Genomic DNA, 27,700 nt, shown 5'->3' on the forward strand with positions numbered 1-27,700 from the left:
TGAGACTACAGTGTGACTGAAAGAATCAGTGCAAGCTAGTATGAAGTGCCCTAATAAATGATGGGTCAAGCACCACATAAACTGGACGTAAGGCAAAAATACACCCTGGACAGGGTGTCAACCCTTTGCAGGGCAATATACTCACAAATTGCAACCTACAACTGGAGGCAATCTAGAGCAGCCAAGCCATCTTTTATATGTTTAGATATTTTTGTCCATAAGCATCCCCTAGTTTTAGTGTCTTCTGTATTCCAGACAATTTGTTAACCATACGTATTATTAAAAGTCATTTTTATAATCTGAATGGGTGCGGGAAACTTCTGAACATGAGTTTTTAACTATATACAATCCAAAGTTTGATGTCTTAGGTGTGGAACACTGTATTCCAGGATGAACCAAAAGCAGGTGTGTGCAAGATGATTTCTTTCATTAATATTGGCGTTTAATGAATAAAGAAAATTTATGGTTCAAATTTGCTTTGTAGCCATTTGCTTGAATTCATGTGATGAGTCCTTAGATATTCCTGTCACCACTAGATGGTACTGCCATGTATGTTTTGAGCCTCATTATGAAAGATCCTAAAGAAGAATAGAACAGGCAATTTAAGAGGTAATTTGCATGCTTTTGAAAGTCAGTCTAATGTCTGCGTTTTTTAATGCTCATGTCTTTTGCTAGATTTGTACAAATCACAGACCAAACCATTAGTGATGACAGTAACACTGTTGTGCTGTGTATAATAAAATTACTTAATAGAATTGCAGTAATGGTTGATTCTGAATGATGTTGACAGTTGCATTGAGAATGTAAAATGTTATTTAATTATTGCATCATACAGTCCACTGTCTTTCTTTTCATTACAGATTTTGCATTGATCTGATGATCCTGCTGCAGTCTTATCTTGCTAAAACGATTACAGACAGAGAATAGACTAATCAGTTTAACTCAGCTGGTGCATGATGTCTAACCTTTGCTAATTTCATTATTCTTGTGTGCATGATGTGGTCGTTTCTGTGCATCTTCAACAGTACAGTGACCTAAAATTGTTACGGCTTGACCTCGCTTTGTCTGCATTCGACTACCAGGACTACCAGGGTATTTTGCTCCACTGTCTTCCAGTCAGTCGATTTTCTTGCTTGATTTTTCTTTCATTTAATCTTTCATTTATAAACCTCCATTCCTGCATTTCAGGTCTGCAACACATTCCAAAAAAAAGTTGGGACAGTAAAGCATTTACCACTTTGTAAGGTTGCCATTCCTTTTCACCACACTTAAAAGATGTTTTGGCACCAAGAATACCAATAGTGTTTCAGCTTTTATTTTGTCCCATTCACAGTCAGCAAAATTCAGCTTAAGCTTGCGCCCTTGGCCTTTACACACTGAAATTCCTCCAGATTCCTTGAATCGTTTAATGATATTATGCACTGTAGAGGGAGAAATATGCAAATCCCTTCCAATCTTTCTTTGAGGAACATTGTTTTTCAACATTTCAATAATTTTCTCACACATTTGTTGATCCTCTGATAATCTTTGCTCATCAAAGACACAGCCTTTCCTGGATGCTGCTTTTGTACCAAACCATGATTACAATCACCTGTTGAAATCACCTGTTTGGAATCACATCATTATTTAGTTTTTTCACCTCATTACTAGCCCTAAATTGCCCCCGTCCCAACTCTTTTTGGAATGTGTTGCAGGCCTAAATTGCAGGAATAGAGGTATATTAACAAGTGAAATGAAGTTGAGCAGACAAAACATGAAATATCTCAGGTTCAAACTGTCTGCTATTAAATAAAAGTCAAAGTAAATGTAAGGAACACTGTATTTTTTTTATTTGCATTTTCCATGCTGTCCCAACTTTTTCTGATTTGGGGTTGTAGCTGCAAAATAATCCATTAAAATCTAATGGTTTTGTACAATGCCTTAAAGCATTTGTCCCCTTTAGTGTTTAAATTACTGTGGATGAATTTTGGGACATTTGCTTTTAGCCACATTGAAGGATCTTTTAACATAAATTTTCCGTTAATTGATTTGATTGATTGATCACTTATTGATCCCTGAATCACACAACACCACGTCAATGTAGTGCAAGGAAAAAATAAAATACAAAAAATTTAAAAATATTAAATTATATTATATTATAATATATTATATTATATTATTAAAAGTAATATAATGCAAAAATAAGAAAAAAAATCATGATCATTTTCAAGGTTGAATGTCCTGTCCTTGTTGTAGTTAGACTGTAAAGTCTACAACATTTAACATTTTGTGATCAGGAGGCTCACAATCATTTTCTTGGTAAATCTCATAGAAATAATAAAAATTAAGATAAATAAATAAACGCTTTAAATGTCTTTATTTACATTGTTAATACAAGACTTAACAATGGAATGCTTGTGAACTTCCTGTTCATAAAATGACCAGAACACAAATAACAAAAGGTCAAATGTTGTAGTCTTTACACACATTCTTGTGGTGGTGTAGTTATTTTCTGATTTTTGGTTTGAGACTATAATATATACGTGACAGAATGAGGGCTTGTGTAATACATGGACAAACATACACATAAAACTATAAAAACATGACTGTCTGATATAAGCTATAATTAGACTTGTGGCGCTGCAGATACTGACTCAGACTCACAGCCATTGTTTGAGTACATTGTGGGGCATAAGGCTGCACAGTCAGTAATGAATAAGGAGAGAATCTGAAAGGAAACCAAGCCAAGGTCCTGAAAAAGCACACCACTATTGTGGGTTCAGATGGAACATCTTTATTTTGCAAGTTAAATCCAGCAGAATTCCAACCCACCAATGAGTCTCATTACATGACAGCAGGATCAACAGTTACACAGAGAACAATAAGCAATAAACTGCACCTTCACAATCATGTACATTCCTACACCCAAATCTCTTAAAAAGATGGGATTCCATAAAAATAAGGTTACGTGTATGATATATGACTATATGGTACACCTATCTAGTACATACATTCATACTACACAGATAAACCGTGTTGTTATACATCTACTGACTGCATTTACTGGTCTTTACACTTTGCCATCCTCTTGTACGCCAATCATTAACTAAAAGACACCACCACAAGGCTTCCACAGACCAGATAATGTTGGGATGGTGGACAAAAAAATTATGCATAATCTGTATTCATTATTCTTTGGTCTTTTTTATCAGTTGACATTTGCTGATCATGAGACAATAATTGCTTTTTATTTTTGGTTGGAGCAATATTCCCCAACCAGCATTGACATCAAGGCACAGCGGTAAAATACACTAGCACACCAGAGCTGGGATTTCGAATCCATTGTATCGAATCTCAGCTCTGCCATCCGTCTGGGCTGGGCGGCTATATGAACAATGTTTGACTGTTGTTCATCCAGGTAGGGAGCCGGATAGGGACCTCATAACTGATGCAATTACGACCTCTGCTGGCTGATTAATGGTGTCTGCACAGAGTCGAGGAATAATGATCAGGGTGTGGCTCTCCGTGCACAAGGTTGATCCGCATATGAACTCGCCTCGTGCAGGTGAAAAGATGCAGTCGGCTACTGCTCACGTGTTGAGGGGGCGTATGTCAGTTCGCTCTCCTCAGTCGGGGTGGGGGTCAGCACCAGTAGAGAGGAAGCGTAACGCAATTGGGTAAAAACTGGACACACTAAAAATCAGGAGAAAAAAACATTACTACTGCTACACCAATTCAGGTACAATACAGACTACCACATGTTTACAGTGCTGAAAATGGTTCACCACCAAAATGTCATGATCTGCAGGGGTCCTAAAAGGGTATTTAAATGTGAATTATTTTAATTGATGAATTGTGTACAGTCACTTACTGTATACCCAAAAAGTTTATATGTGTGGTACATACCAGGTAATGTAGGTGTACCTGATTAAGTGCTCAGTGAATGTATATCCAAGTACTTTGTTTGAGGTTTGTTAAGGTTGATAGGAAGACGTTGCTTGCATAGCAACAGGAAATCCCAATAAAGCACCACAATAAATTACACAACCCAAACGAGAATTAAGCTTTGTTTTCAAAATCTGGCTTTAGGGCTGAGAACATGCAGGCATTTCTCTGTGAGAAAGAAACTGAATATGTGTGGGTGCTCCTCTTGAAGAAGGATATTAGATTCCTTCAGGAAGATTTGAGTGTGACGTTGGTGGAGCTTCCTCTCCTCCTTTCTACTGCAGTTACATTTCCATTTTAGGAAAACACACTTACATAAGAGTGAAAAAACAAACCCCATCAACTGGTCTTTCAATTCTCTCTGAAAGTCTAAGCTTCAGCCCTGAACAAGCACACCATACCTGTTTCTCGGGGGTTTAATAAATTGATTTTCATGGCTGGGCAGTATCACACAAGACCACCATGTGCTATGGCAAGTGTCAGCTGGAGTACAGTGCCAAAAAGCTTCTTTCGAGGAGATTTAAATGTGACATCATTAGAGCTCTTTATTACATCAGAGTTCAAATCTCAGCTTTTGGGATTGCTGGAGAACATGCAAACTCCACACAGAAAAGACCCGGACCACTCCACCTGGGGATCGAAACCAGGACCTTCTTGCTGTGAGTCGACAGTGCTATCCACTGAGCCACCGTTCCACCCCAAAGAAAAGAAGCTGTCAGCTACTACACACGTCAGAGTGCATGGAGGTGTATGTTAGGTGTGTTAGTTATGGCCATTCTCATTCAGGGGTGGAGGTCAGCGGGAGTAGAGGAAGCAAAATGAAAGGCGTTTAAATACTTTTGGCCATATAGTGTACATACAGTATGGATGTGATGTGTGGGTGTCCGCATACAAGACCATACTGCATACTGTACTTATATTGTTCATTTACTTCACACAGACCCTGCCACTCCTGTGCCCTCGTCTGCCATGTTTTGTTGGCTCCACTGTGTGGTTCACCACAGCATGAGAGAAATCCCACAGCCTGTTACTCAAGACATGCTTGTGGTCGCCTACATCATTGCTCTTGTTTGACTTTGAGTAAAGCTGTGAATAAATAATGCAAATGTTGGCTCATATGTGCGATATGGCAACAACATGGCATATTGCATGGCCAAAAATATGTGGACGCCTGACCATGAGCTTGCTCCATAACCATGGTCAATAATATTGACTTATAACAGCCTTTTTACAGGATTTTAGATTGTTTCTGTGGAAATTCATGCATATTTATTCATTGAGGACAAATTGGAAAATCAGGGACAAGAAGGACTGGCTTGCGGTCAGTGTTCCATTTCATCCATTTTATGGACCCTGCTTTGTGTATAGGCAATTTGGAACAGGAACGTTCCTTCCTCAAACTCTTGGGCATTGGAGGTGGGCGCTGACGTCCTGTGAAAGCCTTCATGACTTTGTTACCTGCTCGCTCTGCCTTTCAGTTATGCTGTAATAATTAGGGTTGCTGGAGTTTCATGCTACTCTGTAAAACTGCAAAACATTTTACTCTTAACGATTTCCCATTTTAACTACATTTGTTTTGTAGTTGTTTTACCTCAAGGTGGTTCTGACGGAAACCTGTTTACCCCCCTCGAGGTTTAAGCCTGCAAGTCGACACTGCTGTGCCAACAATTCTGGTCCTGCTAGATATGACGGGGACCGGGCGTGCTTGCACCAAAAATGTCAAGAACTCACTACGGACTTTATGACAGACTGGACTTATTTTTTTTTCTACATTTTAAAGGGAGTTTTTTTTCTTGCCACTGTCACCCTCGGCTTGCTCAACAGGGGTTTTTGGTCTGTTGGTCCTGGATTCTGTAAAGTTGCTATGAGACAATGTGTATTGTAAAAAGCGCTATACAGTAGACCCTTGGCTTACGAACCGTTTACCATACGAACATTTTGGGTTACGAGTGATATTTTTCAATGTAACACACAAACAAATTTTGGATTATAAACCGAAATTCACACGTGACGTCACAAACAAGTTGACTCCGACCATCTCTCTCTCGCTATATATACAGTAATCAAACATTTAGACAGCGGATGGTGTTTTTCCGGTGTTTTCTTTATATTTTGTAAAATTCTATATCAAAATGGCCCAAAGAAGATGCAGAGAAAGTGTAGTGATGAGAAAATGAAAAAATCTATTACTATTGAAAAAAGAAGGAAATGTATTATGGTGGTTAAGGGAGTGGTTTGGGAGGTCTGGCACCAATTAATTCTATTTACATTATTTCTTATGGGAAAAATAGGTTTAACTAACGAACACTTTGACTTCAGAACAGCCCTTCAGAACCAATTAAATTCGTAAGTACTGTACAAATAAATTTTTCGTGACTTAATTCAGATGCTTATAAATACTCAATTTCATCTGTACTAATAAGTACAAAAGTAAAAAGATAAAGACGTATAAAATTAGATCTATTAAATGAAAGGGGTTCAAAAGGGGTAACTAATTTACCAAGCGATTGTCATAGCATATGATCATGTGATAAAAGTATTTGAGTTTATAGGAAAAGACCAAAGTTCTGAAAGCTTGTTCACCCTGCGATCATTTTATTTCCAACGAGATGCAAAATATTTGTCATCATAACAGACATCATTCAGAAAAATGAATCCACTCCAAACAGGGTTTAGCATTAAAAAAGCCTTAACTTTGAGCTGTTTAAAAAAACAAACTTCATTGACCGTACACGTCGATACACATTTCATCCATAAAAAAGACAGACACTTTAGTTCTTGAAAATTCATTGTTTGTACTGTGCAGACAATAAATAATGCTTACAAAGGTAAGACATGAGTTCATTTCTCAGACTTATATACAGCAGATATGAAAGTCAAGTTTCAGTGGGAGCCCACAAACTCTCGGGGTGTGACTACAGTACCGGGGAGGAAAATACGGCTTGGTTTAGTCACATGCAAGACCCCTCCGCCCCTCCCATTTGGCACTGAAAGGCAAACATTTTAAAGTCTTTTAAAAAAGCCTGGATTTCTTTTTCCGATAACGTTCCATCAATATACAAGACAAATTAATATGAAACGAAACCAGGTACAGAAATCTAAAGAAGTAGCTTGGCTGAGGAGCTTTGGAGTCCAGAAATGAGCCTCTGAGGTTCCATAATGCCCAAATCCAGCAGGCCCTCCAGGGACCCATGGGCCACAGAACAGGAAGGATCCTCCTGAGGTCTTTATTTAACGCCTGGCGTGTTCTTCACAGAAGAAACGTTTGCTACGGCCGGTGGAACCTGAAGTGGAGAGGAACACAACGGGAGCATTTGTGAGTTGATTATGAATATCACTAGGATGCTAGCAGAATAGCTTAGCTGTTGTTGACTATTTTTATCCACTGAAATGCAACAAGTGAGAGCTAAACAGGAGGCAGCATTTGTTATGCATGTCAGGCAGTGCTAATGCCTGCAGACTCCACACGTTCTGCTGCAGAAAGGGAGGGAGCAGCTATATTTAGCTCCACTCCTATAGCAGATGTATACATAGAATATATTAAAAGCGTAAGTCGGACAGAAAAGTGATACTGTGTGCATCAACACACAATGAAAGCCAGAAGATGCTTAATGATCTGAAAGCCACTAATCTCATCAAAGATATTTTGCTCCTTGGCTGGGGGTTATAAAAAAACCTTTTTTATTTCAGCTAATTTATGATGAAAAAATCTACAAATTTGCAGGAATGTTGTTTCCCCACAAACAAAAAGCTGCACCTTGTTCTTTTTCATTTTAATGCCATATTTTCCTACAACTTCAGGGTTATGATGGGTCCGGTTTTGCCAAAATCACTGGGCATAATGCAGTAATACACCCCAGACAGGATGCCAATCCATCTCGGAGCCTCGGGTCTACACAGACATGACTGGCTGTGTCTGAGGTAAGACGTCTGTAGCCATACAATGGATTGGCGCCCTGTCCAGTGTATTCCTACTTTGCACCCAGTGTTTCCCTGGTGAAAGACTGACCAGGATAAAGCGGTTTGAAAATAAAATGAAAATAAAACAGTTAATGAATTAATAAAAAATAATTACTGACCTGGTGAGGTGCTTGCTTGATGCATGAACCTCCATCTCATGGCTCTTAAACTCGTTCAGCTCTTTCCGTATCGCTGCCTGCAGGGAGCAAAAGGACAAGCATGAAGCTGAGCACACAAATGACAGTTTACATGGACTATGCTTCATTCATGTAGTCTTTTTTCCCCTATTTTTACTTTTTATTTAAATGCTCTTATAATGTGTTTTCTTGTGACGGTGTAACTGTTGCATATTACTGTCTTTTTTGTTAATACATCATAATAAACCCCAGCCTAGAGAATCTGAGGGACATTCGGTTGGTCTACAGAATTTACTGGTTCAGGAATTTGTCATCATATTAATTTGTACCAATTAATTGAATTCAGGGATACAGATGAAAAACAGAGAGTTGTTTTCTACTAAAACTTGCCTTCAATCAACCACAATTAACAGGTTACTTTAGTACACTAGTGTATCAAATGTTTCAAATGGATCTGATAATTCTGGTCTATCCATCCAGCAGAGCTTGTTATGTAAAACTGTGTGTATTATAGAGAGATGAACTTTATGGGGAGTCTTACCTTATCTGCAGCTGACAGTCTGGTCCAGGGCTTGTCTGCTCTCCTGTCATAGTCCTGAGCTTTAGCCACTTCAACGTAGTCGCTGAAGCGGATGAGGATCTTTCTGTCTCTGAGCTCGTCTACTGTAGGACGCTGGTTCAACTAAGAACGAAAAAAAGACCAAAAATTAATAATAATAATAATAATAATCTTATGAAATAGTATTCGTTATATATTATATATTATTGGAGGGTGCAGTGGTCTAACGTGCTAGTCCACCACCGTGGAGAAATCGAGCTCCTAATTTATATTACAAGCAATGCTATGAACCTATAGTGTAGTTTGTTATGCGTCATTTTTATGTGTTTATGTGACACATGATGATGTATCATTGACACCTATTGGGCTGGCATCACACCTTTGGTAAGGACCTAGATCAGCTTAAATAATAAGGAACTAGCAACTGGTGTATTTAAGTGCAATTTATTGCCTACTCTTTACTTAAACAACAATAAGTAATAAATTCTTCTAATAAAAGTTTTGTTGGTGTTGCAACATTTTTTGGGAAATCTAAATTTCAGACACAAGCTTATCAATATTTGGAATTCTGTCGAAGTTAAAATACATATTTTGCAACATTATGATTAGAGACCATGAATTTTTTTAGTTGTTCCCATATTTTCTAGCCAGATACCCTTCCTGACGTGTTTAAGACCAGCACTGGGGCTGATAACATCTTCATGACTTTATTAAAATGTGTAACACTACAGTATTATTTATTATGATCATCATATGTCATGAGGTTTCTCTGAATGACCTGATTAAGCTGGAATAACTAGTAATCCTACATGTATGCGTGTGGGCGTGTGTATCCGCTAGTCCGCCTGTTTTTAGCATTCATCTAGGATTAAAACTACCACCAGGGATTAGAGGACGTAATATGTGCCAAGCCGGAAATCTGCACGTCTTTCTTTACCTTTCTATTCAGCCTCTGTTTAATTTCTCTTCTCTCCTCCTGCTCCGTCTGGTCATTCCTCTCTGCAAGGCACAAAGAGAAAATCATGTCAGAAAAACATCCAGGGATAAAAGAGACAGCTTGATTTTCCAGTTGTTTATAAATACTGACTGAGTTTCCCTCAGATCGGCAACTAGACTCAACAGCTTGTGTAATGGATCGGCGACTAACCTTAATGAACCTCTTATATATTTTAGCATGTTTGGAATTCAGTTGATCACAATGAGCTCCTTAATGAGCAGTTGGAAGATCAGCAGTGAGCGATCAATTAAATGAGAACCCAAGAGATGTTTTTGGGCTGGGTCCGAAACAGCATAAAACTGTACTGAATTGTATATAGTGTCATATTAAAAACACTATTTTAGTGGTTTGAATTTGATTTGCAGCTCAAACAGTAGCAGCACCTCTGCCCTAATAAAAAGGGATCCAATGTGATTTGCAAATGAGGATAATTGTCACAAATATGTCCCAAATATTTTTGTTGTCATAATTCTTGAGTTTAAGAACCTTTATAGTGACTCCCCTATCCAATCTCTCATTTCTGCATTATTTAACCTGTCGCAATCTATTCTCATGTATTTTTAGAGATAATAGGAGTATGTGCATTATTCTGATCACAAGGTGCAAGTCGTGTTTACAAAAAACAAATCTTTTGTATGTCTGTGACACCCAAATCCTAAAATCCTAAAAAGCAAGGATTAGATTATTACAGGATTAGAATTGAACCCCTGGCCTACATTCTTTAATATTTTACTACTGTGACCCGAGGGTGCATGAAGCCCCACAGAAATAAATGTAATTTTTCAAAGGAATTATTTCAAAGGAACTATTATTTAATCATTTGTTAAATATATACACTAATTTCATTTAATTTCATGCTGACCAGATTGTTTCTGTAGTTCTTTAATGTGTTTTCTAATATTTTAATTAAGTGCTTTACCCTGGGCAGGACAGACATTCATCACAGATGATTGTGGGTGATACAGCCATTCTTAGCCTTTGAAATGATGCACTGGGCATCATGCTAATATGCTTACAGTTACTCATTTAATCAAGAATTTCATGAGTTTTTATTTATAGTATCTAAGCCATTATGGCTGCTGACCCAATCTAAAGGCCATCAGAACATCTGTGATAGCAGCTGTCCAAAGCAAGAACACGAGAAACTCTGCCCTGCTGTGTTCTGGGAATCTTGAGGAAACAGCATTCGTCCTTGTTTTAATGTACTGAATCACTTAACGTCCTAGGAGAACACAAAGTTCCCTCCACTCTCCTTGTTTTTCTCTCAGTACTGTCTAGGATTTTACTCAGATTCACTTGACTGGAATCAGGCAACCACTCAACTGATAGATAGCTATGTTTATAATAAATTCATTAATCAAGACAGATGCCTTAAGAAAAATAGGACAAATAGCATCATTAGGTATTTTAAAAAATTGCTCATGGTTTGCGTAAGAAACCCACTGCCCCAGTCCCGAGACAGGACAGCTGCCAGAACCATGACTAAGAACGACAGACCACGACAGAGCAACCAAATACAGTCCTCAGCTATGTCAACAAAACATGCCACATGTCTGCAGACAGAAGCTGCAGAATTCATGAGAGTGCATTCACAGCTGCCAGCTAAATATAAGTACCAGCTGACTATGTTTCATGCATTACAATTAAAGCTCAGGGATGGTATTCGGGTGAGATTCTTATTATTATGGAGCTGAACAATCAAAGTGTGTTTTATTATGCACTTCATTAGCCCATTAAAACTAATGACTATTGGACCTTCTAAACTGATCATAACATGCATTTATTATATTATTAATGTGTTGTGCTTGGGTGGCGCAGCAGTCTATTATGTCAGCTCACCACCACTGAGATCCAGGTTTGAATCTCAGCTGTGCTACCAGTCGGCCCGGCAACTACACAGACATGATGGGCAATGTCCGAAGACGCCAATGAATTAGTGCACTATCCAGTAAGGCAGTACTCCTGTATTTTTGTTTTTAATCATTTTTTAATTTCTCTCAAGTGGTGTATATAAACCAGAAATAGAAATGATATACAGCATTTTTTCACGAGTTATCTGTTTTTAAGTAAAGAAATACAGTGTGCAATACATTTATTTATTTACTAGCAACCTGTTTATAATTAAGATTTGTCTGGTGTCAGATGCTTGCTTCAAAACGTGTGTATTTGTAAGGATGAGATGTATATTTTTATTTCAATCACTCACTCACGCCTGGGTACAAGAAGGGAAACAATGCAAACGTGTGGAGAACATGCCAAACTCCTCCCAAACATGGACCACTTGACCCACAAAGCATTTTTTTAAAAACAGTCATGCTAATGAATTTTACAAAGTAAAAATTAAACGTAATTATTAAATAAATAATTACAGTACAGTACTAGGTAAATATTGGGAATAGTGAATTAGACCACTGTTAACAAGTTAGTATATTTAAAATAAAACATTTTAAGAAAATTATTTAGTTATTAATTGCAATGGGCTAAATAAATATTAATTGTAATTCATTAAAATTTGAATTTAAATGACTTTGATCTACTGCGTAATCCATAATTAAAGTCTAATGATAGTTTCAGTATTATACTGTATATAATATCATATATTATATAATAATATAAGATAATAATAACATAATTATATATAATTAATATTATTATATAATACTATATTATAATATAATATTATTATATATAACAGCGTGCGTAATTTACAGTGTGCGTAATTTAGGCATAAAATGACAAGTTTTCGACCTAGTTCAGCAGTAAAGTGACCAAACAGATGTATACACAGCTGCCCAGAAAGTATTTATATTTTAAAAAGTGCTACAGAAATAGAAATAAAAATATATATCTTCTATATTTAGTGAGAAGGAGAATGGCAGCATGTTGCGCTGGTACTTACGCTTGAGGATGTTCCGACTCTCCAGCTCTTCCACAGCCGGTCTCTGACTTAGTCTCCTGCGGAAGAAGACCAGAATCACGTTCTGCACCATCTTCACTTTCTCTACACAGTCTCTTTCTCTTTTTCTCTATCAGCAGCCTGATACACACGGAGTTTCCCGCGATCTGCTCATCCCTAAACCCCTAACCGTCGCATTTCCAGTCTGTAGATGTGTGATGCTGAAAGTGCTGAGTATTTCCACATGGGGAAACACGGGATGGCTGGATTATCTCCGCTGCGGGGTCCCTGATCTGAGTGATCGCGGTAAAAAGCTCCTGCTGGTCTGCATGTGGAATAGAAAAACCAGTCTGCGCGTAGAAAAGAGTAGAAAAGAGAGAGAGGAGAACGGGGTGGATTTAGCCCTGAGACGCGCGCATTGTGCTGAGCTGTAGTGATAGTAAGCAGGAGCGCGCTGAGCAGCTCGCTTTATTCTGCCGCATATGTAATGAGGAGGAGGAGCTGGAGATTCCCCCCCATGCGCGCTCCCGATTCCAAACCTACCCTGCTGCAGCGAGCAAGGGAAACACTGCACCGTTTTAGTGCCTCCATCTCCTGCTTTAACTGCTCAATCTACTCACCCCATCTACTTCAGCCATCCACACACGTATCTGGCCAATCTACCCCCAGCATCTACTCAGTCCATCCACCCATACCTTTACCTAGTCTACCTGACCATTCCATCTCCTGTCCCATCTACATTATTCTACTGAATCTACTCACTCAATCTACTTCAGCCATCCACACACGTATCTGGCCAATCTACCCCCAGCATCTACTCAGTCCATCCACCCATACCTTAACCTAGTCTACCTGACCTACCATCTACTGTCCCATCTACATTATTCTACTGAATCTTCTCACTCAATCTACTCCAGCAATCCACACCCGTATCTGGCCAATCTCCCCCCAGCATTTTCTCACTCCATCCACCCATACCTTTACCTAGTCTACCTGACCATTCCATCTCCTGTCCCATCTACATTATTCTACTGAATCTACTCACTCAATCTACTTCAGCCATCCACACACGTATCTGGCCAATCTACCCCCAGCATCTACTCAGTCCATCCACCCATACCTTAACCTAGTCTACCTGACCATTCCATCTCCTGTCCCATCTACATTATTCTACTGAATCTTCTCACTCAATCTACTCCAGCAATCCACACCCGTATCTGGCCAATCTCCCCCCAGCATTTTCTCACTCCATCCACCCATACCTTTACCTAGTCTACCTGACCTACCATCTACTGTCCCATCTACATTATTCTACTGAATCTTCTCACTCAATCTACTCCAGCAATCCACACCCGTATCTGGCCAATCTCCCCCCAGCATCTTCTCACTCCATCCACCCATACCTTAACCTAGTCTACCTGACCATTCCATCTCCTGTCCCATCTACATTATTCTACTGAATCTACTCACTCAATCTACTTCAGCCATCCACACACGTATCTGGCCAATCTACCCCCAGCATCTACTCAGTCCATCCACCCATACCTTAACCTAGTCTACCTGACCATTCCATCTCCTGTCCCATCTACATTATTCTACTGAATCTACTCACCCCATCTACTTCAGCCATCCACACACGTATCTGGCCAATCTACCCCCAGCATCTACTCAGTCCATCCACCCATACCTTAACCTAGTCTACCTGACCATTCCATCTCCTGTCCCATCTACATTATTCTACTGAATCTACTCACTCCATCTACTCCAGCCATCCACACACGTATCTGGTCAATCTACCCCCAGCATTTTCTCACTCCATCCACCCATACCTTTACCTAGTCTACCTGACCATTCCATCTCCTGTCCCATCTACATTATTCTACTGAATCTACTCACTCCATCTACTCCAGCCATCCACACACGTATCTGGTCAATCTACCCCCAGCATCTACTCACTCCATCCACTCCATCCACCCATACCTTTACCTAGTCTACCTGACCATTCCATCTACTGTCCCATCTACATTATTCTACTGAATCTACTCACTCAATTTACTCCAGCAATCCACACCCATATCTGCTCAATCTATCCCTTGCATGTACTAACTCTAATTATTTCATCTAGTGTTTAATTCACTGAATCTACTCCAGCAATCCACACCCATATCTGCTCGATCTATCTCCTGCATTATTTACTCCATTCATTCATACCTTTACCTCATCTAGCCAACCATTGCATCTACTGTTTAATCTACTGAATCTATTAACACCATCTACTCCAGCCATCCACACCCATATCTGGTCAATCTATTCCCTGCAACTACTCACTCCATCCATCCACATCTTTACCTAGTCTAGCTAACCATTCCATCTACAGTTAAATCTACTTAATCTACCTGCAATCTTTCTTATAGACTATTTGTTGCCATGGAAAAGATGTAAATCTCAGCAACCTGTTACAGTCTTTACAGCACAATATTATGTTTCTTTTTATGGCATTATTATGTCCCTACTATTTATTTAGAAGGGACCTGTACTGTCCAAGTAACATGTGGTCGTAGTTCAGACATAGGAAACACACTAAACAGATTTACAGACTGCTCTGCAGTAGTAGCACCAGCCCACTACTGGTAAGAAACGAATCTATGATAGCTGTGCTATCGACCAGTCTGGCGCCCACACACAGGCATGATTGGCTGTGTCTTTATCGGGGGAGGTCAAAGGAGTTGCTAGTGGCATGATTGCACTGCGGCATTCACCAAGCCTAAATGGTTGAACTATAAGATATAAGTAAATAAGTGTTCTACATATCTGTTTGGGTGAAATGTGTGATGTTTAATTTAAAGTTTTTTTTTTTATCTACCTTTCTATAGTCATTCAGTTTTTCTATGTCTCGTATTTATAGTGTCACATCACACCACTAATCAATTGGCCCTAACAAAACACCCATGTATCTACCAAAATAGAACCATTCAATAGCCAACTACTATTTTCATGGTCTTAATCCCCAGTGACAGGATGCTAATTAAAGCACAACCCCAGCCATCAGAACTGTATTGAACAGTGTGTTTCTCTCTTCGATTAACCAGTGACACCCAACCATGCATGCTTAATCCCAGGAAATAAGCAAAAGCTATTTTTATACCCAGGTTGGCCCGGGTCCTGCATACATTAAAAGTACGAGTGGGACACCTGGGAGCATGGTCTTAAATAAATGAGTCATGTAGGCGGTGGTTCAGCTGTGGTTGTTCAAGCCTTAAGATGGTTTTATTGTGATGAAATCAGAGAGGCAGAAAGTTGGCTCGGACTTCATGCGAACAGTGAAATCTGTTGGGTTTGTTGTTGGGTCAAGAATGAAAGTGCAAGCTAGTACAGCTAGTCGGACTATTTTTATCAAGACATTAGGCTTGATGTACTATCTAAGTACGTAGTACTCATACAGTCAGGTGACCAGTGATATAATCAAGGTCAGGAATGTGATTTAAACACTGGTGGTGTGTCCAACGTACAACTGGACCCAGTTCTTTCACAAACAGCCTTAACATGCTTGACTTGTTAAACATTAAACAATTAGATCTATCAGCATGTCAGAGTGATGATGTGGCTGAAAGAAGGAGCTTCTGATGAAGGTGTCAGAGCGTGAATGTAAGTTAGAGATCCTGGTCACTGGACTCGCGATGTCCAGTGAACCGTGCTTTAATGTTCAGGCTTCCACTCCAACGAGTGTCTCTTGACATACAGGATGTCCTAGGAAATGGCTGAATGGGAGGACAGGGTGCAAGGGCCTGAAGGGTTGGATGTACCAGGGAGACTTGAAAATTAACCTAGTTTGGGAGGACAGGATTAAGGTTTTATGTAACTTTTTAAATTATGACATTTTAACAATGTCATAAAAAAGTATTTGTCTCCCAGCTCTGACTGGCTTGACTACATTTATGTAATACACATATTTCCTTAGTTAAGACCAAAACGAAAGCTACAGTGTATCACAAAAGTGAGTACACCCCTCACATTTTTGCAAATATTTGATTATATCTTTTCATGGGACAACACTATAGACATGAAACTTGGATATAACTTAGAGTAGTCAGTGTACAACTTGTATAGCAGTGTAGATTTACTGTCTTCTGAAAATAACTCAACACACAGCCATTAATGTCTAAATAGCTGGCAACATAAGTGAGTACACCCCACAGTGAACATGTCCAAATTGTGCCCAAATGTGTCGTTGTCCCTCCCTGGTGTCATGTGTCAAGGTCCCAGGTGTAAATGGGGAGCAGGGCTGTTAAATTTGGTGTTTTGGGTACAATTCTCTCATACTGGCCACTGGATATTCAACATGGCACCTCATGGCAAAGAACTCTCTGAGGATGTGAGAAATAGAATTGTTGCTCTCCACAAAGATGGCCTGGGCTATAAGAAGATTGCTAACACCCTGAAACTGAGCTACAGCATGGTGGCCAAGGTCATACAGCGGTTTTCCAGGACAGGTTCCACTCGGAACAGGCTTCGCCAGGGTCCACCAAAGAAGTTGAGTCCACGTGTTCGGCGTCATATCCAGAGGTTGGCTTTAAAAAATAGACACATGAGTGCTGCCAGCATTGCTGCAGAGGTTGAAGACGTGGGAGGTCAGCCTGTCAGTGCTCAGACCATACGCCGCACACTGCATCAACTCGGTCTGCATGGTCGTCATCCCAGAAGGAAGCTGATGCACAAGAAAGCCCGCAAACAGTTTGCTGAAGACAAGCAGTCCAAGAACATGGATTACTGGAATGCCCTGTGGTCTGACGAGACCAAGATAAACTTGTTTGGCTCAGATGGTGTCCAGCATGTGTGGCGGCGCCCTGGTGAGAAGTACCAAGACAATGTATCTTGCCTACAGTCAAGCATGGTGGTGGTAGCATCATGGTCTTGGGCTGCATGAGTGTTGCTGGCACTGGGGAGCTGCAGTTCATTGAGGAAAACATGAATTCCAACATGTACTGTGACATTCTGAAACAGAGCATGATCCCCTCCCTTCGAAAACTGGGCCTCATGGCAGTTTTCCAACAGGATAACGACCCCAAACACAACCTCCAAGATGACAACTGCCTTGCTGAGGAAGCTGAAGGTAAAGGTGATGGACTAAACCCAATTGAGCACCTGTGGCGCATCCTCAAGTGGAAGGTGGAGGAGTTTAAGGTGTCTAACATCCACCAGCTCCGTGATGTCATCATGGAGGAGTGGAAGAGGATTCCAGTAGCAACCTGTGCAGCTCTGGTGAATTCCATGCCCAGGAGGGTTAAGGCAGTGCTGGATAATAATGGTGGTCAAACAAAATATTGACACTTTGGGCACAATTTGGACATGTTCACTGTGGGGTGTACTCACTTATGTTGCCAGCCATTTAGACATTAATGGCTGTGTGTTGAGTTATTTTCAGAAGACAGTAAATCTACACTGCTATACAAGTTGTACACTGACTACTCTAAGTTATATCCAAGTTTTATTTCTATAGTGTTGTCCCATGAAAAGATATAATAAAATATTTGCAGAAATGTGAGGGGTGTACTCACTTTTGTGATACACTGTATATCCACAGTTAATACAATACATGGCCAAACTATGTGTATACTTTAGAACTCATGAGTTGTTAAACAACCCGTTTCCAAACCATGGGCATTAATATCAAGTTCTGTGCACCCAATTTGTCTGTGTTCTAGAACATTTGTACAAATGTTAGGGCATTACAATCTATCCAGATCTATGCCGAGTGTCTAGACGGAGATTCAAACCCAAAAATACAGTTTAAATGTGAGGTGAAATTTGCATCCCTTTTTAGATGTGTGCATCTTTATTTTCATTTTCTGCATTTAGCAGACACTTTTATCCAAAGCGACTTACAGTACTGTAACAGTATATTGTCTTAGCAATTGAGGGTTAAAGGCCTTTTTAAGGGCCCAACAGTGACAACCTGGCAGTGGTGGGGCTTAAACCAGAGACCTTTTAATTACTGGTTCAGTACCTTAACCGCTAGGCTACAACTGCCCTTGATCCAAAGCAACTTACAGTTGTGAAAGTATACAATCTAAGCAATTGAGGGTTAAGGGCCTTGCTCAAAAGCCCAACATTGGCAACCTGGCAGTGATGGGACTTGAACTAGCAACCCTCTGATTACTAGTCCAGTAACTTATCCGCTAGGCTACACCTGCATTTATGTGATTGGATTCCTGATTTGTTGTCACTTCCTCTATACCATACTGATAGACCTCACAAAGAGACAAGATATCTAACCCCAACCTCGTAAAGTTTTTACTTTTTTATTGGCATATTGTTAAAATGATTAGATATAATACGCACTTTAATAGATCAACTAAAAAACTGCTGTCCTTTGTCCAATTTGTGTCCTAAATGTGAAATTCAAGACTAAACAGAAGTACAGTTTACAGATCAGAATCAGACCTTTCTCGAATTTGCTTGTTCGTGCTACACGTTCACAATCACGTTCCAGAAATCTGTCCTTGATGTGTCTGAATAGAGTACATTTCTCCTTCTCTATTCTACTGCATCGAGTCTCTGCCCACTGCAAATAATTCAATCTACGTGACCGGCTTACCTACACTCTTACTGTAGGCGTCTCTTTTTTTTTGCCACCCATGCAGCCTGGGTCACAAACGAGACCCTGTATCAGCAGGACAGTCTAAAAATTTCAAAAGCAACCTATAAAGGGCACCCTGTTCTTACCTGGATCTCAATAATTCATTGAATCTTCTGGCTGAACCTGGTTTGCCCTTTTCTACAAAGCAACATGAGAGAGATCAACGGCAGCAGGTACATGTGAGTGCTCGTGTCACAAAGAGATCGGCCATGTGAGGCCAGCTTTAAAGAGCGAATCGATGGTCACCTCCTAGAATAAAGGACTGGGTTAACCTCAACACCAATATGTCCAGCAGTCAGTGGTAAAATAGAACATTTACTATTTTAATGTACTTAGGTCATTTTAAAACATTAGGGGGAGGGTCGTACAACTGGTGGATTCACATCTAGTTGCTGTTTGTAAGGACTTTTGCAAGTTCTTGCTATGTTTGCATGGGTTTGCACTGGATCTCAGTTTTCCCCTACATGTTAACTCTGTTTAGAAAGTGAAAAATCGGATTTGCTCTCAACGTTGGTGATTTAAAAGTAACTAAACCGAGTTAAATTGCTTTTGACCCTTTGACATTTTTGCCAGGTGTGTTCCTCTCTCTTAACAGTTTGAAGCCCTGGTTGAACAAGGAGAAAGGGAAAAAAAGAAAAAAAAGAATACTGTTTGCTATGAAGTCATCCATCAGGAATTGTGAATTGTCCATTAGTGGCCCACACAGCAAATCTACCAGTAATCAATTCTCCAATAAAAGCTGCTGGTACTGAATTTGTTATTAAATACGTACATGACTTCTCCTTCACACCCACATCAATCATTTATTAAATCAAAGGGGAAAACGGATAGGAAGTTTCACAATGCACACCTCTGATGCAATAAATATACGCAAATCATGATGATGAGCAAGACTAATATGGCATCTAATAATTATCAGCTGCTTTCATTTGTAAATATAGTGCTGTAACTGTGGGCTGTCAAATGGCACAATAACAGCCTGCAATGCCAGAACTTGGGCTTTTTTAGCATTCCTACACCATGTAACATCCGGCGCTAGCGTCACTACCAGTACTACACATGCCGTGTTGTGTGCCAGCTCCGATGCCGCTCTGGGTATTATGTGGACTGGTAATGGGCTGCTGCCTGGTTGTGACGCGGCGCTTTTTTTAGCTGCGATGTACAAGCCAGACACACACAAGATAACCGGTCTGATCTAGTGTATGCATGGAAAATCCAGCAAGGTAGAGAAATAAGGTGAGCCAAAAACAAGGCTAAAGGACATGAATGTGAGAGGCTTGTGGTAATTCAGTGCCCCCCTGGGCCATGGCCCTGACTTTTAAAGGAGAGTCTTAAAAAAAAAGTCATGAGAGACAGGAATACATTTATGTTTGGTGGGAGAACAACATAATGAGCTCTAATTCAAGAGGAAATGTATTAGATAAGCAATGCAGCTTAGTTTTTAAATGTTGCCTATGATTTCTAATCAGACATAGAATTCTCCTGAAATGCAAACAATAATTTAAGGACATTGAAATTAATCTACAATGTTAAAATAATAATAATAGAATGTGGAGAAATGGTTTTAAAAAAATTACAAGTAGGTAAATATACACCAATCAGCCATGACATTAAAACCACCTCCTAGTTTCTACACACATTGTCCATTTTATCAGCTCCATTTACCATATAGGAGCACTTTGTAGTTCCACAATTACTGACAGTAGTTCATCTGTTTCTCTACATACTTTTTAGCCTGCTTTCACCCTGTTCTTCAATGGTCAGGACCCCCACAGAGCAGGTATTATTTAGGTGGTGGATGATCTCAGCACTGCAATTACAATGACATGGTGGTGGTGTGTTAGTGTGTGTTGGGCTGGTATGAGTGGATCAGACACAGCAACGCTGCTGGAGTTTTTAAATACCGTGTCCACACACTGTCCACTCTATTAGACACTTCTACCTAGTTGGTCCACCTTGTAGATGTAAAGTCAGATACGATCGCTCATCTATTGCTGCTGTTTGAGTTGGTCATCTTCTAGACCTTCATCAGTGGTCACAGGACGCTGCCCACGGGGCGCTGTTGGCTGGATATTTTTGGTTGGTGGACTATTCTCAGTCCGGCTGTGACAGTGAGATGTTTAAAAACTCCAGCAGCATTGCTGTGTCTGCTTCACTCATACCAGCACAACACACACTAACACACCACCACCATGTCAGTGTCACTGCAGTGCTGAGAATGATCCACCGCTGTGTGGTGGTCCTGTGGGGATCCTGACCATTGAAGAACAGCATGAAAGGGGGCTAATAAAGCATGGAGAGAAACAGATGGACTACAGTCAGTAATTGTAGAACTATAAAGTGCTTCTATATGGTAAGTGGAGCTGATAAAATGGACAGTAAGTGTAGAAACAAGGAGGTGGTTTTAATGTTATGACTGATCGGTGTATGTATGTACGAGGGATATTCAAAAAGTTTCCGCACTTTTATATTCTGGTTGGAGACTGAGAAAGAGCTTACAGTGTGGATTTAGCGCCATCTGATTTCCACCTTTCTTGACCACTCAAAGAAGCTTTAAGGGGAAAAAGATTGTCATGTGATGATGATGTGAAAGCTGCGATGCATCAGTGGCTACACGCTTAACCAAAACCATGTTTTGCTAATGGTATTAAATAGTTGGTAGGACACTGGAAAAATGCATCGGAAGGTGACTAGAAAAGTGATGCCATTTCTTTTTGAAATTCTTAATAAATAGATTTAAGAAAGTGCGGAAATTTTTTGAAGAACCCTCGTATGTATAGGTGCTTGGGTGGCAATCACGCCATTGGGTGGTGCACGTGTAGGTTGTTGTGCAGGAACTCCAGTGGTCTGCACTAGGCTCTGATTGGTTCCTGAATTCACAAATGTTTTGTCTTAATAGGCCCCAGTTCCCACAGACACACCTGGGCAAAGCATTCATGAAAGAGTGGAGACTGTTACAGCCGCCCATACCAATCAAATACACATAGTTCTGGAATGGGGTGTCCAACAGGTGGTCATATAGTGTATATTCCTTTCTCATTTCCAAAGTAAAACATTACTACATCTGTTTGGTATAGATCGATATGGACGTTATTTAACATATTTGCGATAAATTGGAGCACTGTGTAGGAGCCAGACCTTAAATTAAATCCCTGCAGTTATATTCCAAAGTCTGTTGTAATGTATTTCCACTGGGGGAAGGAGGATTTATATTAATGATAATGGTGCCAGTGGTGTACTTTTCCACTTTGAAGGGTTACATGGCAAAACCTACACAGAGACACAGAACAAATGTGATATGTGACTGTACGCTGACTGTCCTTCAATTGTTTGTTTATGCAGCACTGAAAAGTCCTCAACGTGAGAACAAAGAGTCAGAGTACACTCACGGCATAATGAGAGAATATTGTGCCCTCGTTGACTGGCATTTGTACAATAAATAAAAAAAAACCCTGTGATTAAAACAGATCAGTCACGATTTATTTGAGCACATCGCTCATGCACGGCACATGGACGTGCTCGTTCTGTACACACAATTCTGACTCAAACCCAGCTGATTCTGTTGTGGTAGATTCTAGGGAAGTGGGTACCGAGTAGATCCCCCATGAATATTTTAGCAGCTGAAATACGGAGGAATCGTTGCAGCGCCGACCGCAAGAAAAGAGAAGAAAAAATCACGACTACCCGTTACTGACCCGACTCAGTTGCCTAGCAACTCCAGTTGCCAACGAATGTGGCAGGGATGCTGATGATCGTAGAGGGGATTCGAGTCGTGAGTCGTGCTGAGGAGGGGGGGGGGTGCTGGGTGAAAGCTCTAGCTCCGCCTGTACTGTGCTTTTTTTAGTAACACGTAAAGCGCTCCTGGGACTTCAGGGGTGAGGATAATTATAGTAACGACATCTTCTTTTAATCAGTGTCAGCTTTTATAGTAACACTTAGAGTAAGGCTATTTTTAATCTCTTAATTTATAGTTTTATTAAGCCATAGAGATTCAAACATGAATGCACAGGTTTCATTGTATTTCATTAATTGAAAAGAAATGAAAATGTCGGAGATTTATGATATAAGATTTATGCATTTTCCCCCATTTTCTCCCAATTTAGCATAGTCAATTTGTCTTCCGCTTGCTGCTCATGCCTCATCCAACCCGCGCCTCTCTATCTGCTATATCAGGGTCCTTACACAGCGTTTGAAGCCCCCACCCACATAGTCCGGTCATCCCGTCCTAGCAGAAACATGTCTGCTGCAGGCACTGCCAATTATGCCCGCTAGATGGCACCCAGCCGACCAGTGGCAACGCCGAGTTTCAAACTGAGGAGTTCAGAATCCCGGTGCTGGTGAGCTAGCGGAATATCCCGCTGCGCCTCCTGGGCGCCGTCGGAGTTGTTCAACTGATTTTAAAGAGAGACTTATTAGCATTTACACATGCAACGATCAGCTGATAGCACCACTGGGGATTCAAACCCTGGATTCCAGCAGTAGCTGGGCCACCCACGCGCCCAAATCTATAAGTAATGTATTCAATCGGATTAATTAATAGCAACGGATGAGGCTGAAAGACCAGAACTGAATCATTAAAAAGGGTGTCAAGGGGCGCCCAGGTGGCACAGCGAGATATTCCGCTAGCACACCAGCGCAGAGATTCTGAACTCCCCAGTTCGAAACTTGGTGTTGCCACCGGTCAGCTAGGCGCCATCTAGCGGGCATAATTGGCAGTGTCTGCAGGGAGGGATGACCGGACTATGTGGGCGGGGTCTTTAAATGTTGTGTAAGGACCCTGATTGGCGGATAGAGGCGCCTGTGCAGATTACATGGGTGGAAAAGGGTTCCATTAAGGGCTGTGCAAGGGTCGGAGGAGGCGTGAGCAGCAATATACCCAACTCAACTGCAAAAATACGGGGATCTCTAGCAGCAGAAGACAAATTGACTACTCTAAATTGGAAGAAAAATGCAAAAAATATAATAAAAAAAGGGTGTCCAGATACTTTTGACACAGAGTGCAGAGACTAATAATATGTTTCATATACTGTACGAAGAATTGAAAGACCTTTTCACGACACCTTATTGTTTCTATTACAGAATACCAAGTAATTATCAGCTGTTACTATTTTAAACTGTTCCAGATCGTTCGAACACAAAGCTAACGAGTCCGAATCCGTCTCGTTCAAAAGCAGCTGTGAGTGGGCGCTTTGATATTTCAGGGCCGATTCGACCACCATTCCTCCAGCTGCCTTTGTTTTCTCTATCTGTACGTTTTCTTCTGCCAGTCACGCACCCTCTCTAGCGCTCAAAGAAACCTGGTGTGAGCATGGCCTTGCATAATCCATCAACCCACCATGCTATTTTTGGCTCGTCTTACATGAAGAGTCTCGAGATGGACATTTTTGTAGACAGAAGGTCATTCCAAAAAAGGTTCACGAAGCTGCCAGAGAGGCGGATTATAATACAGTGTATAAAGCGAATCAAGGTTGGTAGGTTCATTCGTAGTAGAGCTGGAGAGAAAGGGAGATGCAAAAAGTGGGATGCAGTTTCTTCCCCACCTTGGGTAGCAACAGGCTCGGTGACGTGGAGGATCGATCAGGGTCCTTGCTGCTATTTTTTTTTCTCCGGCGACGCAGCGAGCTAAATATAGCAGCAGAGAGGGATCCCCGTCTCCCTGGCCCAGCCCACTACGCTGCGCTCTGGTGCAGTGTGCCACAATTAAAGTGCTGATCTGCAAAAGCTGTGCTGTATAGGAACACATACGGACGAGGAGCAGAACAAAAGCGGCGCTGGGGAGGAGAGTATCGATTGTGATTTAAATAGACACATACTGATGTTTTTTTAGTGCTACAGAACAGCAAAATGTGCCGTTTATCAGCAATACAACTAGAAAACAAGCTGCAATGGATTTGCACTGTGCCCATAAAAGCTACTAGGGATGAAACACATCTAACATATGAAGGGAGAGGATGCAATTGCACCCATGCCAGAATTTTCTATTTATAATTTACACTATGTGTACATATGTACACTATTTGGCCAATTACATGTGGAGGTCCGGGCATGAGATTGTTTATACGATCTTTGGAAAAAAGTATTGGGACACCTGCGCCCCTGTACACCCAGCAAGCTCTATAAAGACATGAATAAAAGCTTTGTTTAAAGCTTGGCTCCTTAAACCATTCCTGAAGCATTCTTGCTTTGTGGCAGGGCGCATCATCCTGCTGAAAGAGGCCACAGCCATCAGGGAATACCGTTACCATTAAAGGGTATACATGGTCTGCAACAATACTTAGGTAGGTGGTACGTGTCAAAGTAACATCCACATGGATGGCAGGACCCAAGGTTTCCCAGCAGAACATTGCCCAAAGCATCACACTGCCTCCACCGGCTTGCCTTCTTCCCATAGTGCATCCTGGTGCCATGTGTTCCCCAGGTAACGGATGCACACGCACCAGGCCATCCACGTGATATAAAAGAAAACATGATGTATTAGACCAGACCACCTTCTTCATTGCTCCGTGGTCCAGTTCCAATGTTCACGTGCCCATTGTTGGTGCTTTTGGCGGTGGACAGGGGTCAGCATGGGCTATGCAGCCCCATACACAACAAACTGTGATGCACTGTGTATTCTGACACCTTTCTGTCAGAACCAGCATTAACTTCTTCAGCAATTTGAGCTACAGTAGCTCGTCTGTTGGATCGGACCACACGGGCCAGCCTTCGCTCCCCACGTGCATCAATGAGCCTTGGCCACCCATGACCCTGACTGTTCCTTCCTTGGACCACTTTTGATAGATACTGACCACTGCAGACCGGGAACACACCACAAGAGCTGCAGTTTTGGAGATGCTCTGACCCAGTCGTCTAGCCATCACAATTTGGCCCTCGTCAAACTCGCTCAAATCCTCACACTCGCCCATTTTTCCTGCCTCTAACACATCAACTTTGAGGATAGAACAGGTGCCGTGTTGAAGAGATAATCAGTGTTATTCAATTCCTCTGTCAGTGGTCATAATGGTATGCCCGGTTGGTATATATATACACTATATGGCCAAAAGTATTGGGACACCTAAACCATACACAGAAGGGTTTGTTGGTCTTTATGCTTATTATATCTGCTGCATTCAATATGAAGTGATTAAAATGCCTGTGTTCTAAATCAAACATCATAATGACAATATAAAAATGTGTGTGTGTGTGTGTGTGTGTGTGTGTGTGTTATTACACCCTTACAAATCACAGCAGGGGAATTGTTTTAATCAATTCAAACCACAAGCCATAATTAGTGGTAATATTCACCGGCACAATATAACATGATCACATGTTCCTGTTGCTGTTCTACAAGCTAATATTTAACAACACTGGGGACTTGAGTTCTTTCCAGACTCAGCGGAGGAAACTAAACAAACTAAAGCCGGTTCAAACAGGCAGTCTGTTTCATAATGGAAAGGTTTGTCCTAGAACAGCACATTAGAAAGATGGATGGATGGATGGATGGATGGATGGATGGATGGATGGATGGATGGATGGATAGATAGATAGATAGATAGATAGATAGATAGATAGATAGATAGATACTTTATTGATGCCAGAGGAAATCAGAGTGCAGCTCGTAAGCAATCTGAAACGTATAGATATGTGAAATGGTTTCCAACTTGGGCGGGCAGCGTGGGCAAAAAAAAGCTAAGATGCTTTTTAAAAACCAATAGGCAGAAATGTATTGACACTACAAATAAAAAAACTCATAAAAATGATAGAATAAATGAAAGCTACAATACACAGCACAGCCTACCTTAACGGATATGTAAATACTCGTCCGTGTTTTGACACCAGTACAACCCACACACGTCCACAGAATCGGTTGGGAGTCTTTATAGTTGCTGAGTTTATAAAGAAAAAAAGAAAACTGTGTATAGACAAATAAACTTTACTGGTTTGTTCTTTTGAGGCGCAGCACAGACTACACAGAGATGATCATGTGTGTAGAGAAGCACACTTTTCCATTGATTATGGAATCACTCAATACATAAACATATACATCAAACATTGTCTGTTACACTAACTTAATTATGATGCCGTATGATTGCTAGGACCGCCTGATATTGCATACGCTATGTCCATTATCCATTCTTAAGGTATTATGCAGCTGGCACTGTGCATACAGACAGGCAGTGTCATCTGCCAAACTGCATCAATGGCATCTCGCCATCTTTTTCTTTCTAAAATGTTCAATCGCTAAACACAGCAAAGTGCATACTTCACAGGAAGCGGTACTTGAATCAGTTATGGCCTTATAATGTGTAAAGCCCCATTACTGTATGCAGAGGAGCAAACCCATACCATGATGCTCCAACTTCCATACGTCACTTAGGGTTTGGTGTTCTTGGAACATATGAGCAACTTTTCATCATTCATCATTAAATTAATGACAAATTTGGACAAGAGGAAAACAGTTCCTTAAGAGGCCAGGCTACTAAACATAATGATTCCAGAACTGTCTCTAGTCTAGACGTAAGTCCTCCAAACCCTATAAAGCCTATAAAGACTTAAATCATTTCTCTATGTTGTTGATGTCTCTACTATTAGTCCAGCTTCTGAAAAACAA

The 27,700-nt window shown here is 40.7% G+C and overlaps 1 protein-coding gene across 2 annotated transcripts in view; it reads right to left on the minus strand.

Moving 5' to 3' along the window:
• Nucleotides 1–6,694: 6,694 nt before the first annotated feature.
• Nucleotides 6,695–27,700, minus strand: part of phactr3b (phosphatase and actin regulator 3b) — a 40,069-nt gene continuing 19,063 nt past the window's right edge. For both annotated transcript variants that reach the window (XM_062986545.1, XM_062986544.1), the window contains 5 exons: nt 12,477–12,532; nt 9,518–9,579; nt 8,563–8,703; nt 8,004–8,080; nt 6,695–7,208 (listed from right to left, as the gene is read on the minus strand). In XM_062986545.1, the coding sequence (XP_062842615.1) occupies nt 7,193–7,208; nt 8,004–8,080; nt 8,563–8,703; nt 9,518–9,579; nt 12,477–12,532 (352 nt within the window). In that variant the 3' untranslated portion in view covers nt 6,695–7,192. The remainder of the gene's footprint in view (nt 7,209–8,003; nt 8,081–8,562; nt 8,704–9,517; nt 9,580–12,476; nt 12,533–27,700) is intronic.

The sequence above is a fragment of the Trichomycterus rosablanca genome, chromosome 24 (genome assembly GCF_030014385.1).
Source record: "Trichomycterus rosablanca isolate fTriRos1 chromosome 24, fTriRos1.hap1, whole genome shotgun sequence".
NCBI lineage: Eukaryota > Metazoa > Chordata > Actinopteri > Siluriformes > Trichomycteridae > Trichomycterus > Trichomycterus rosablanca.